The sequence below is a fragment of the Lytechinus pictus genome, chromosome 14, assembly GCF_037042905.1.
Source record: "Lytechinus pictus isolate F3 Inbred chromosome 14, Lp3.0, whole genome shotgun sequence".
NCBI classification, from domain to species: domain Eukaryota; kingdom Metazoa; phylum Echinodermata; class Echinoidea; order Temnopleuroida; family Toxopneustidae; genus Lytechinus; species Lytechinus pictus.
Genome location: NC_087258.1, coordinates 10777583 through 10792246, shown reverse-complemented (window position 1 = coordinate 10792246; position 14664 = coordinate 10777583). Strand labels below are relative to the sequence as shown.

The following is a 14664-nucleotide window of genomic DNA, read 5'->3' as shown; positions in this document are numbered from 1 at the left end:
ATGTTTTCCAACTCTGAACCCCATCCGATCCCAAATTGCTGAAGCTGTCATGTTTACTACTATTTAAAAGATATGCTATAAAATCATTCTTATTCTATATTCATTATAAAAGGTTATGCGGCTAAATGTGATATCATTTACGAAATTATACAATACATGAGATTGTTTTATTCGTATAGAATATTTATCGTTTATCAATACATAGGCCCACACAAATACTATAAATTTAATAATTTGGGCACTTGGCGTTTCATTTTTTTCGTAAAAATCCAAAATATCATAATTTCTTCGTTATCGGCCAAGAATGGGGGGGGGGCGTTAGTTTGCCAGAAAACTCAACAAAGTTGAAGTTCTCCTGCCCCCTCTCTTATAAATTCGAAAACAATACTCACATGCGCCACTTGGTTGTTCAGGAGGATGGTGATGGTGAACCCCACGAAGACACCGGGAGACGCGTTGAGCCCCGCCAGCCAGTAGGCGATGGTGGAGGAGCAGAAAGGGAGGGCCAATTTCAGAGGGAGCTCGCTCAGGATCTTGGAGAAGAAGTAGCTGGAGAGACGGTAGGCTCCCGCTGATCGCTCCTTGTTGATGATGGCGCGCTCCTGCGGAACTGCGGTCAAAACGATGAAAACATTTCGGTCCATCTCATCTATCAGTTGAGTTCATACATTCATTCATTACCTTACAGAAATATAAATTCTTACATAATTCATTTAATTGGAAGAGCCGTGGTGTAGTGGTTCTGACTCTCGCCTTGTAAACAGAGGGTCGTGTGCTCGAATGCCACCGCGGTCTAGCGTCCTTTGGCAAGGCGTTAATCCACTCTTTGCCACTCTCGACCCAGGTGCTAAATAGGTACCCGGTAGGATGCGAAAGATATTTTATGTTTGATTTTGCCAGCGCCATAATGAGGCTGCGATGAATGCAAGGAATGCTCCCCAGGGAGTGGAAATTATGCACTTTTCGCGCGGGATTGAAATGAATCCAATGACCGGGGTAATAATATACTGTAACGCGCTTTGAGCCATTCTGGGAAAAGCGCTTCATAAAAATTGGCTATTATTTTTAATTAGGACGATACGATTCTTGTTTTCAAGAGCGAAAATTTGAGGTTTGAAAATTACAAACATTGAAAAGCTACCAAACGAAAGAAAATGGTAAAAAAATGTAAAGGATATAATTTCCGAATTTAAATTAATTCTGTCATAGATTTAAAATGAAGATAATGTATTTACAGATTTCAGAATATAAAGGAAAGTCTCGATTTATTAGAGATTGAATCTATTCACTAATAAAATCACAAATAATTAAACAAATTGTTACATTCTCCCGAAGGCGACAATACACATTTTCTTGTCGAAACGTCCAGATGGGCGCTTTTTGTCAGAGCCAAATATGGCCCACGAAAGATGCATGGTGCACCGTAAAACCCACTACACAAATTGTTATTCTTAAAAATATAATACAATTATTCTATATATAACGTTGAAATTCCCAACCCCTCAAAATTAATCATTTTACTCCCGGCTATGTTTCATTGACAGAACTTTGATATACTTTCCTACTTCCTATCTTGCTCGAAAAATATAATATCTTTAATGTCTCCACAAAAATAAATAAAAATGAGTATTTGGCTTGTGAATCATGGCGATGGCATTTTATTTCTCAACATCACAAATTTTTTTGGAATTGTTTTTGGTACCTGGCAGTGTTGATTTTGTGCAAATTATATAAAACAAAATTGATAGTTCTTTTTCTTTCCTCGATCAAATATCTCGGCCCCAGTGACGAGGGTTTTGTTCTAGGTCGAGTCTTTCCCATTCCTCGCTTTAGTAATGTTAACAATAATCCCATGCATTAAATATGATGTTCATTGTTTTTTCCTAAACGTAGCCGAATGACTTATGGAAAATAATAAGGCTTATCCAAAAATAAAAACCAAAAAAGTCACAAGGACAAAATAGGTCTAATTTTTTATTTTTTTTATAAACGAATAAACAAAAAATGACGGAAATTGAAATGAAATGTAACAACGGTTAACAAAATTCATGAAAATGGTATAGAATCACTATTAGATTTTTAGATAAAAGATAAACTAAGAGTAGCACAACATGGTGACTCTGTGGCTTTATATTTTCTTACCATTTGTGTACATGTCAGAGTAGTCACCTCGTTTTGCTTTTTAGCTACATTGCGTGATTGTATGGATCTAATCCCAATATCATAACCAATGTATTAATTTGAATTACCCAAGTTTCCTTAAAGTTCATTAGTGGGGGGACTGTAAATCAATGTTGATTTTATTTCTTAAAATTCCCGAGGTAGTTGATTACGTGCGTCTTCAAACGAATTGTAAAAACTGATCATTTTCAATATTTGTGTCATGTACATAGTTTTTGTCAAAAAATATGATTATGCTTCTAGTAGTGGCGTAATGAAGCAACATTTTGAGGGGGCCAGATAAGTTCGGTGTAAAAATAACAGAGGTAATAATGGCAGAGGTAAAAATGACAGAGGTAAACAATGGCAGAGGTGAATATTTCAGAGGTAAACTAGGTAAACTAGACATTTGACTAGTCCAAAGGACACAGATGCCCCTGCTTAACGCGATCATAAATTCATTCAATATGATCGATGTTAGTATCGTGCAGAAATCAATATGCATATATATATAATGAACAAATTTAGACCTTTGAACCAACTCGCATATATAATGAGCTGTGACCTTTGATCTGCGGACTCCGAATTTGAACTTAGCCTGTATTTTGGTGTCATCCACCTACACACCAAATTTTTTTAATTCATTAAATATTTTTCGAGTAATGCGCAGAAACCAACTCGCATATTTAATGAGCTGTGACCTTTGACCTGCGGTCTCAGAATTCGAACTTAGCCTGTATTTTGGTGTCATCTATATACCTACACTCCATTTTTTTTTAATCCATCAAACATTTTTTTAGTTATCATGCGGAAACCAACTCGCATATTTAATGAGCTGTGACCTTTGACCTTTGATCTGCGGACTCCGAATTCGAACTTAGCCTGTATTTTGGTGTCATCCACCTACACACCATTTTTTTTTTTATCCATTAAATATTCTTCGAGTTATCATGCAGAAACCAACTCGCATATTTAATGAGATGTGACCTTTGATCTGCGGACTCCGAATTCGAACTTAGCCTGTATTTTGGTGTCATCTACCTACACACCAAAAAAGAATTTTAAATCCATTGAATATTTTTCGAGTTATTGCGCGGAAACCAAGTGGGGGACAGACGGACGGACGCAGAGGCGTCGATCCTGGGGGGGGGGGGCAGGGGGGCGATCGCCCCACCAATGAAAATATTGGGGGGGCAAACATATCATTTTGCCCCCCCAATAATTCCGGATATGCATAACAAAAAACAAGATTGTAATGTTCAGCAAGCGAGATTGAGATACACCACTCGTTCTTTATTTAAAATCGTGCTCAAAATGTCCGCTTTTCAGATTGGAATATAAAAATTTTCAGCTCGCGCTTCGCGCTCGCATCATTTCTGTAGCAAAAACCCAAACTTTTAATGATTAAATTGGTGAATGTAAATGTCCCGTTTTCAGTTCTAAGCCTCAAAAGAACTGCTTCAATTTGCAATCATCTTTTCTTGGATATATAGCTTGTTCTTTATCAAAAACGTCCAGTAAACTGTCATTTTTTCAGATCGAAATATCAAAATTTTCAGCTCGCGCTTCGCGCTCGCATCTATCCTTTTTTTAGATACAAATCTTAATAATTGGTACCAAAAATGCTTAGAATATTAAGTTTTCAGCTCAGAATATAAAGAAATTAGAGCTCACTCTCGGCACTCGTACTATCTGTGTAGTGAAATACGTGTCTGTGTCTCATGAGTCATATATATATATACACAACAAAACAAGTAAGTCCCCCTAAATCAAATTGCTGTAACTTTTGAACCGTTTTATTTTGAGATATGATATTTCATAGGTGGTTTTCTACACTAATCAAACAACTCCTGTGGAAAAATGAGATCGATCGGTTGAGACATGTATGAGTAATTAAAGATTGAATTAAAAATGACCATTTTTAAAAGTCACAAGAGTCGTTTTTTCAGTTTGCTCAAATACGAAGTTGGGCAAAAGTTGTTTTTGGGTGAATTTTATGGTGTTATGCTGTTTTACTCTCCATCATTCAACCACTTCAGACCAGATTTTGATATCGTATGTTCATGGTTGAGTGAGCACAATGTATTGCAGGGGCTACGGAAGCGGGGGGGGGGGGGTGGGCTTCAGCTCCCCACTTTTTTCCAAAAGCATGTACATAAAATGTAAAAATGACCATACGATTGTGATTTTTTGCATGGTCAGCCCCCCCCCCCTCACTTTTGGCTCAGTCCTCCCCCCCCCCACTTTAAAAACCGTTCCGCGGCCCCTGTACTGTGACGTATCATTATAGGGGTTTATGGTAGTATCCTCTACAACTTGTTAGATCATGTTAAAATTTGAAAATGTTGGTGGCTCCCCCGATTATAAGCCCCTCCTCCATTTAAAAATTCTGGATCCACCACTGATTTGCCAATACATTCAACTGATCCCAAGAAATTGTTAGGAAAAGAATACATTTATGCAGTATAAAGAGTATTCATTCCTAAGTTTTCGAATGTGCTCGCTCAACCATGAAAATGTTTAAAGTTCGGAAAGTGTGTGGTGATAGAAATGATGGATGATAAAAACAACAGCAATTAAAGTCACATTTGAAACCGAATTCGCCCCCAATATTCACTTTATTACCCTTTAAAATGAGTCTGTGACATTGAAAATACAAATTTTCCCACTTTGATGCGTGCTCACTCATCCATAAATAAACAAATCGATTTCATTTTTGCACAGAATTTTGCCCATAGGTTGATAAACATTACTGCCAAACGACATTGCTAAAGACAGCCTTGAAAAAAAGTTCCACCATATTGAATAAAGGGTTACTTATTCTTAAACATATGCACCAATAATGTACACAAGTCTATGAGAGAGGAAGTCAAAATTTTAACAAATATGAAATGAGGGTTTGTTTCATGGACGGTTTTTGTTACTTCTGCCAACAGTTATTTCATGAAACTTCGCACATGGCTTAAGAGTAACACTATCTAAAAGGCGCGCACACCAAAATAACCATTCGATACGGCACAGAGCGGGGCCAAGGCCTTGAACTTTCTTCTCATTTGCATAATTTTCGAGTATTGTGTGCTCACTGATGCATTAAACATCGGGATTTTCATAAAAATCAAATCAAATCAACTATGCAAGGAGGTTTGTGACAGATATCCATAGCTACAAATTGCATTTTTTCCAATAACGTAAACAAGAGCTAATCACATTCCACATGTTCATTCAAGCGTGAATGTTTAATTAAACGCCTTTGAATCATTGAAACATATTAATTGGTCATGAACACAACGAAAAGGTTGAGAAAAGATCATTTTCAGTTAGCAAAATGAAACAATACTTGTCTATGATATTTGAAAATCGTATTTTTTTGTTTTCAATAAATGTTCATTGAACCGTGAAACGATAAATACTGTTGAAGAAACTCTTCCCAAAAGTAACTGTCATCATAGTCTATCATTTTTATTGATAGAAATGTGTAAAAAAATCCATTTATAGCAAATTTGGACTTGTGTTTATTCAACCGTGAAATTTAGCCAAAAAAGTTATATCGTCTTTTAGAAAGTACCTTTCACAAGCCTTCTGACTATTTCTTATGATGAGAATGTGGAATTAGTTCCAATAAAATTGAATCAAAGTCATGATATTTGGCTTGTGACTTTTGAAAAGTGACATTTTTGCCTTCTTAGGGTGCTCACTGAAGCATGACGTAAAATACGTCCATAACATTTACTCAGAGGGTAGCTTATGAAATTACCTACACGCTCATGTAAAAATATATTAAAAACTCGCATTGGTTTGGAAATTATTGATGTTTGTTTAAGGGGGGACTTACTTTTTTGTTGTGTATATATATATATGTGTGTGTGTGTGTGTGTGTGTGTGTGCGTGTGTGGGTGGGTGTTTTGTACGATCGAGCGCCTTTGGAACGTTAATGATTTTGCCCCCCCCCCCACCAATCTGAAAAATGGATCGACGCCCCTGGACATGCCCTGGACGGACGGACGGAAGGAAGGAAGGAAGGATGGAATGACGGACGGACGGACGGACGGACGGACAGGGGCAACGCTTTAATGCCCCCTCTGGACTTCGTCTGCGGAGGCATAAACAATGGCAGAGGCATAAATGACTTCTCTATCAAGAGTAATAGTAGTTATCATTCCACTGACATTTTTTTGCGACTAGTAATGTTTACACATCGTTTCGGTTTCGTGAACAAAAAATCACACATACAGCGATATGAGGTGCTGTTTTAATTCATTATTTGCCTCACGTGCAAGTCACGGTTTGGCATTCCTTCATATCATTATTTCTTTATCGGCCTAACAATGCTATTTACGAATTCGTTGGAAGTGTACCGTGAGGGCTTTTAAAAAGAAATCAAAGGACATATATATTCTTTTAATTCAATTTATCAGAAGCAAAATAAAACTGCTCTGTTCTCATTCTCATAACATTCGTATCAGTGGCGTACCTAGGATTTTCCAAAGGGGGGGGGGGGCAAATTCGTCCGCCAAAACAGGGTCTTCAACCGCAAGTAAAGGACGTTTATTAAGCACCAGTCAGGGGCTAACTCGTCAGGGGGGCAGGGATAGGTCCCTACATGTGTTGTGACTCGTCAGGGGGGCAATCTGCCACCCTCCCCCCCCCCTTATGTACGCTAATGATTCCTATCTGTCTGGCTGGTTCTTTTGATCTACAGCTTTGCCATGCTCACCGATTAAAAAAGGAGGAAGAGTAGACATGAGAGAGGTGGAGAGACAGAGAGGGTTTGGGGGCGGGGAAAATGGGGGAAAAACATAAAGAACGTAGAGGGCCGTGTAGAGGGGAAAGCATAGACGTTAAATTGTCACGAACGATTGTGGTTCAATATTTTGTCCTTATTTGTATGTCGTCTGTATTACTCTGTTTAGATATTGAATGACACACCCATGCATTCCCAGGTTCGGCACTGATTTTGTAACTTGTTAAAATCTTGTTTTGCCTGGTAAACCAATTTGGGGTCGATCGAGGGTCTTGTTCAGATTCGTTAAAGGTCTCCTGACATACAAAATCATGTTATCTTCAATTAATGTGTACGAGTCTCTTCTTCATTGAATCATGATTACCTGAGTTTATTATTTATCCACTCATCCTCTCATTCTTTACCCCGCGATGTCTTTACGCTTATCTTTGGCTCTTCCTTAATGTTGTCCAATTTTTATGTATGTGTCCCATCTTCTTAATTGCTAATTTCATAATTTTTTTTAAGGAACCTGCACACCTTACAAGCTATGCTTTTATGCAAGTTCCTTCATATTTCACTTTCATTTGTTGCCATTGTCATAATCTTCTGTATTATAATCAAAACGTATTCCTTGTATTGTGTTGATATTTTGTTATATATATTGTGACGTATGAGAATACGAAATCGAAGCCAAGCCCACCTTTCAGTTATAAAGCTGCTCCAGCCCGAAATTAAAATGGATTGGATAAGAATAGTTAAATTAAACAAACAATCCGAAACGATTACGTAGTAACACATTTATTCAAGAATTATTTTTTGCTGTTGCTGTTTTATGTATAATTATGACCATGAATCTGTAATGAGGGAACTGATGACGTCACGTTCCCATTTCCCATGATTTAATTTTATTTTTCATATGAAATATATGAATATATTATCTTCGCTGTAACAAGATAAGTTTCAGAAGCGACGGCCTTCCACTTTAAAGGAAGAGTCAATTTAGTTTGTAGATTTTTGAAGAAAAAAAATGGAAAGATGTGTAATGTTTCATACAACAAAACAGAAAAGAAAATGTCGGGGATATGACCTCATCATCTTCATCATTGCATTTCACGATGGCATGAATTCACAACTGTGTCACATAAATTATGTAAATCCTTGAAAATGGAACAAGTTAATTATGTTCTCATCCAATTTCAAGGAACTACTTAGCGAATCACTTATTTCATTTCATTCCTTATCTATTCAATTCTTTTCACTTTCGCACTTGGTTACCCTTTCAATTACACATATCCATTTTAATAAATAATAATTATTGAAACATTAAAAGGCATTTAATACAGATGTTTCTAAGCGCTCAATTTTATGACTATTAATTAACTACAGTGATTGTGAAAAAAAAATGAATAAATTACCAAATATCAAATTTTGATGTGCCAAGTGCTAAGCAAGTAAGAATAATCTCGCTTTTATTTTAAAGATATAGTCAAGTCGAGAAATATAGATAAATATAGTCATGGTTATTGCCGTGTTTATTATACTTACATGCACTAATAGCACCAAATATGGACTCGAACGACCAATATACAATAATGAAGAACATCTGAAGAAAAACAAATTTTGAAAGAAAGAAAGAAAGAAAGAAAGAAAAATGGAGATTCATTTAATAGCTGGAGGTGCAAAAAAATAATAATAAGGAAGAACATCGAATTCTAGAATAATTTAACTAAGACATCACATTGTAATTCCTCAGTTGTCCTTACGACATGTACGACATAAGGACCTTATGGTTTTAAACAAAGAAATGAACTCAGATTAGCGTGGCCTTGCGAAGCGGGGGTGCTGGGGGAGCTGAAGCCTCCCCCCCCCCCACCCCCCGCGACTTGCCAGTGGGTGCTGCGTGCGTTATTCACCATAGGCACACCCTTCCCCGGAAATTAGGTAGTTATAAAATGGCAGAAATTCCCAGACCAGAATCACCTTCACCTTTCAAAAAATCGTTCCTAGGGCCCTGGCCTTCAGGTTATTCAAGATCTCAGGCGACGATTTCTTCATCTTCTTCATCTTAACTTCCTTCAATCCAGCAAGTTTTCCATTGCGTGTCTAGCTTTACGTGACTCAGATCGTATCTTCTCATTCTTTAACTTTTACCTTTAACGATTTGAACTTAATGTTGTTCTGTTAAGATGCTTTGTCCCATTTTTAGTAATAACTTTCGATACATTGACAGATTGATGACAAAGATATAATTTCCCCTTTTTCCTTTCTCGTCCTCTCCCTTCTTTACCTTTTTCTTTTATAATACATACAATTTTTCTTCTCCCTTCTTTTGGTTGTTATGGAATGGTTTGCCATATGTAATAAGATCCTGTCCACCAGTAGAAACGTTCAAACTTAAACTAAAAACCTATCTGTACAAATAATTCCCATACATTTCTTTTTTCCCCTTTTATAAATCTGTTCTCAAGCATTTCACTAGCGCAGCGCAGTAGAATATATCCACATTATTATTTGTTATTTTCCATTTATCAGACACATCTTCCCATTCTCCCTTCTATGAGAAAATATGATTTTAGTCTTTATATTCTATTCAAAAAGTAAAATTTATGCAATTTATATTACATGGTGTACCAGAGAGCTGCTCGCAGACGACGAGATCAATACTAAAAACTTTTTAACAACTATATATCTTTCCTATAATTATTTGATGGATTTTCATCAAACCTTCACCAACGCTTTTCTCTAATTTGTCTGCTTTTAATAAAACCAATTTATTTTCAGGGTGTATCCCCCATATATGTGTGATAGATACTCCTGGCCCCCGTCTTACAAAGAGTTGCGATTGATCCAATCAACCACAGTTATATGGAAAGCCAGCAACGTCAACATCGATTATGCATGTTTGTTCAACATAGTTTCTAACTATGACGTATATTCATTCATTCATTGTTTTCTTGAAAATTCAGGGTGCTTCTTTCCTTTTACACAGGACATTGTTCAAATTTTCTGTAGTAAATATCATGACAATGATGGATTTCCATAGAATTGTGGTTGATGGGATCGATCGTAACTGTTTGTAAGACGGGACCTGAACATAAATCGGAAGAGCAATAAGCACGTACCATGCCGGTAATATCCCGTATCCTCTCTTCAATGTGATCCACTCTGAAATAGAACGCCCCTATGAAGCATCCGAGAAGAAGATGACGGGCTAACTCCAGCCGGGAGAGGATGATGGTTCTGTATTGCTTGAAGTTACGGTTAGACAGCGTGCAAACCTAATCATGATGTGATAGATACAAACATTTAGACAATCCAAACCAGAGTATAAACTTGGTTACGCCCTCAAACATATCAACATGTGAAAAATAGAAACATATTAAAGCTGAAATGCAAGTTTGGTTAGGTCCTTCAAATTTTTCAAAAAGAGTTTATTGCTGTTGTCAGAAACCAGATTAGAAAAATAAATGATAATTGGATGTCACTTTTTCATCGATGATAACGATCTAGAAATATATAATTAAGAAGAAAAAGATTAAGATGATCATGATGGGAAGGGATCATCCCTAAAATCATCTCAATATTACTTCATCTATTATCTATAATATCGATGTTTTCCCTTTTTAAACACTATTTGATATTTGACCGTCATTGAAGAATTGAGAATTGAAACGAATATTTTGTTTACGACAACGATATTAAATATTGGAGCCATTGAAATGGCACATGCAGTGAACGCATAGACGAGGCATACACATTTTCTTTCTAGAATCTAATCTCAAATCTCTAACATGAGAGGAAACCGGCCAAATGGAGTGGTAGATTTTGTCTTTTTTTTTTGTTTTACTTAAAGTTTTACTTTGTGCAGTCCTTACTTGATGCCAGAAGCTCGTCGGCCATTTATTGGTGTTGTCCTCCTTAAAATGTTCCTTGATCTGTTCGAGGTCATGCAGTCCAGCTATGGACATTCTACTGACCATTGGCTGCTGCATGGCGTACCCACTCTGGGCAAAAGAGGCCCGGACGCCCCTAGGTTGGCGCACCGCCCCTGCCCCACTGGATTGCTTGTGCCTGGAGCCCAGGCCGGGGAGGGCCATTAAGATGGAACGACGTGGGCCTGGGCCTGGCTGGATCTCATCAACAGAGAGGGCTGGAGAGAGGGAGAGAGAGGGAGAGAGAGAGGGGGAGGGAGGGAGGGGGAGAGAGAGAAGGAGAGGAGAAGGAGATAAGTAGGAGATAAGATGGAGAGGGGGGTGGAGGGCGTAATGAACCGAAGATTCGATGTTTTCTTGTCTAATCATAAAGTTTGATTTTCATTCTGACTTTAAAACATTATCAATATCATTACATCAAGAAGTACACAATAGATACAGGAAAGAAACATATAATTTTTAAATATCGAATGAGAAAAGATTGAAAACGTACGAGTTAGAGGCCATTTTGAAATCTGATCTTCTTTAAACTCAAAGTAAATAATATGTGACGCTCTCAATTCAATCTGAAAAGTGGTTTTAAACACACGTGGTGCTTTGAAAGAAGACGGGCACATGTTTTTCATATTTTCAAATTTCCCAATGTAAATCAAATTTCCTGAATCAATGCAAGCCGCACCCGTATATCAATAAAAAGAGTTCCTCCAACCACCGATTGACCCCGTCCTCTTTCTTTGCCATGGGAAGGCGATATAATCATCACTTTGAACATTCTTGAAACATTTTTGCATTAGCCTTTCTAGGATGTGCGCCCCTCGAACATTCGTATTTCCTTTCTGCTCATTAATGTCAAACTTGTCAACAAAATGTTACCCATAAATAAGAAATTCCAACCACCAGGGATGCGTATACATGTCACATGATCTGTATTCCATGTTATACGATTAAAAATATTTATAAAGAGTCTTCTTCAGACTGTCTAAAGTTACACAGGAAAAACGTTGTTTATGATTATTATAACAAAACTATGAGCGCCGATTGTACCAATATTATATAGAACAATTATTTGTTATATAATCATTATTCATTAAATAATAACTATTATTTATATATAATTTACATTTTATTTGTAAATAATTATTTTTATATAAAATAACATTTCTAATTATTTATATATAATACCAAGTAATACTTTATTATTTGTAAATAATAATAGTTCGACATTCCATTATTTATAAATAATGGAATGTCGAACTATTATTATTTACAAATAATGAAGTATTACTTGGAATTATGTATAAATAATTAGAAATGTTATTTTATATAAAAATAATTATTTACAAATAAACTTTTTGTAAATTATATATAAATAATAGTTATTATTTAATAAATAATGATTATATAACAAATAATTGTTCTATATAATATTGGTACAATCGGCGCCTCATACACCGTTTATTATAAGAACATTACAGTAGTTTTTAAAGGACTAAAAAAGGTAGTTGATTTATAAAAGATTAAAGATTATAATTTGTTGTTTTAAACACTTGTTTAAACTTTTAGACATCTACTGTAATGTTCATAATAATAATAAACAGCGTTGTATGTATATATATATATATATATATATATATATATATATATATTTATATAAATCCAACACCACTTTTTACAGTGTACTGGCGCATAACTAAAAACTACAATTTGCTCGTAATTGTAATACAGCGGGTGCCACAGGGGAGGGGTTGCCCCATATGATTTTTTTTCAAATAATGATTTTGATCAAAAGGGGGAAAGGAGAAAAAAGGAAGAAAAGAAATGAAAGATTATCAAGAGAGGGGCGTGGTTGTGAGAATCTCACTCCTGTCGTTTAAGTGAAAAAGTAGTGACGTCATCTTCATGTTGTCTTGCTGCCCTGGCCTATCCCCATCGAAATAACCTGGTGCCTCCCCTGTGGTAATGCGATATCAATGAATTGCCCCCTCCCAGTAACTCTCATAGAAAGTTACATGGTAATGACATTGGCTTTAAAGATCAACACGACCTAAAGTTAAATCCAATTTCAATTGAAATTTGATCAAAATAAGGAAGTTAACGCACACCTTAAGAGAATATCAACCATCAGCGTTTACTAAGGGAAGAAAAATGAAAAATAAGAATGAGTGCTGAGAGCGTGAAAGAAATTGGATAAGGAATGAGAAAATTGTGCTGTTTGAAAAGTGAGATCACTGAGACAATGTACTTCTCAAATTGGTTACTAAGTAGATTGAAACAAGTGATAAGGACTACCCTCCCACTTGCCATGTTCTCAATTACAATGAATTTGTGGTTTTCTCCTCGAAGAACATTTCACTCTCGTGGCGCTTAAGAAATAAAAAAATAGATAGCATATTGTATTGATATATCATATTCCCATAAACATGATAAATAAGAAAATGTGATTCTGAGTTAATTAGTAAAATAAATAGGACAATTCAGTCATTTTAGGTATTTTCAGCAAATGCGGAGTAATTCTTACTATATATCACAATGTATTGTCGATATATTGTTGGCCAATTTTAATATAAGCTGATGAGCATTTATCACGTTTATTGTCTTTCGTTAAAGAAAATGGATCTTCCACCAAGAATTTAACAAATAAAATATGAAAATATACAGCATAATAATAAATAAATAATAATTAACAACATTTATAAAGCGCTTAATACGCATCGTTTCTAAGCGCTGAATATACATAGACAAATATAAGTACAAGTACATGTCAGCGAAATACAAAATAAAATATAACATCAACTTAATACTATACCGAAAATTAAAGGAAAATGCATATAGGATAAATTACAAGGAATATATCACAATCAGCAACGAAAATTAATATGATTTACTACTGATGAAAAAAGTATAGGTTTTTAGTTTAGTCTAAAAAATGGGAAGTGTTGGATAGTCACGAATCATACAAATCAGTGGACGAGCCAATTACGATGATTACCTTTATACACAGGTAATTAATTCCGATACATTCGAACTAAATTGTGAGCGAACATCAAACTTTTGATCAAAAGGTGATTTTTGTCATCAATATTATTTTTGTTGTCAATAGCATTGTTATTATAATCATAATCTTCATAAGAATTATAAGTATAAAGGGTTTTTTTCACACAATTAAAAAATATTACTTTCTTGTTGTTTGTTCAGTATTGTTCAAGGGCGGAGGCTGGTTTGATCATGTGGAGGTGGAACTAGAGTGGTATGGGGATGCACATCTTGGGCAAATAAGATGGGTGCCGTACTCACCTAAATTGAAGTGAACCGAACTTTGTCCTTCTTCCAGTCTACTGACTTCCTCGCTGACGGTTCGAACCTCGGACCCTAGAGGCGTCAGCTCCCATGTCTGCAGGCGAGCGGCCCGGACTAGAGTTTCTTTCTCCGCCCTCGACCCTTTCATTTTATCAACTAACGAGAAAATGATTTTTATACCGAAATTTACTCTTTATACACCGATGAGGTATAAACTATGCACGTTGTCTTCAGAAAGATATTGGAGTAAACTGTATAAAATATGTCACATACAACTAATAGCATTTTGAAACATTTTGAGACAGTGGACAATAATATGTAACCTATTATGAGGTTTCATGAACAATGTTTTAATAAATTAGCGTCCCCCCAAAAAAAAACACACGAATTTCAATACCCAATTTTGCAATTACTCAATTGCAAATTCGCAATGAACTACTGGTTCATTCTTGTGAAAGAAAGCATGAATCTATTTCTCAGAGACAAAATTGTTTCATCAATTGCAATTTTTAATAATTTTCTTTTCTGATTGTACAAAAAAATCTTTAACAT

The 14664-nt window shown here is 35.8% G+C and overlaps 1 protein-coding gene across 2 annotated transcripts in view; it reads right to left on the bottom strand.

Annotated features, from left to right (window-relative positions):
* The window catches only part of LOC129275892 (uncharacterized), a 28126-nt gene that overhangs the window by 6463 nt on the left and 6999 nt on the right, over nt 1–14664 (bottom strand). For both annotated transcript variants that reach the window (XM_064109500.1, XM_064109499.1), the window contains 5 exons: nt 14110–14268; nt 10759–11033; nt 10006–10161; nt 8429–8486; nt 393–610 (listed from right to left, as the gene is read on the bottom strand). In XM_064109500.1, the coding sequence (XP_063965570.1) occupies nt 393–610; nt 8429–8486; nt 10006–10161; nt 10759–11033; nt 14110–14268 (866 nt within the window). The remainder of the gene's footprint in view (nt 1–392; nt 611–8428; nt 8487–10005; nt 10162–10758; nt 11034–14109; nt 14269–14664) is intronic.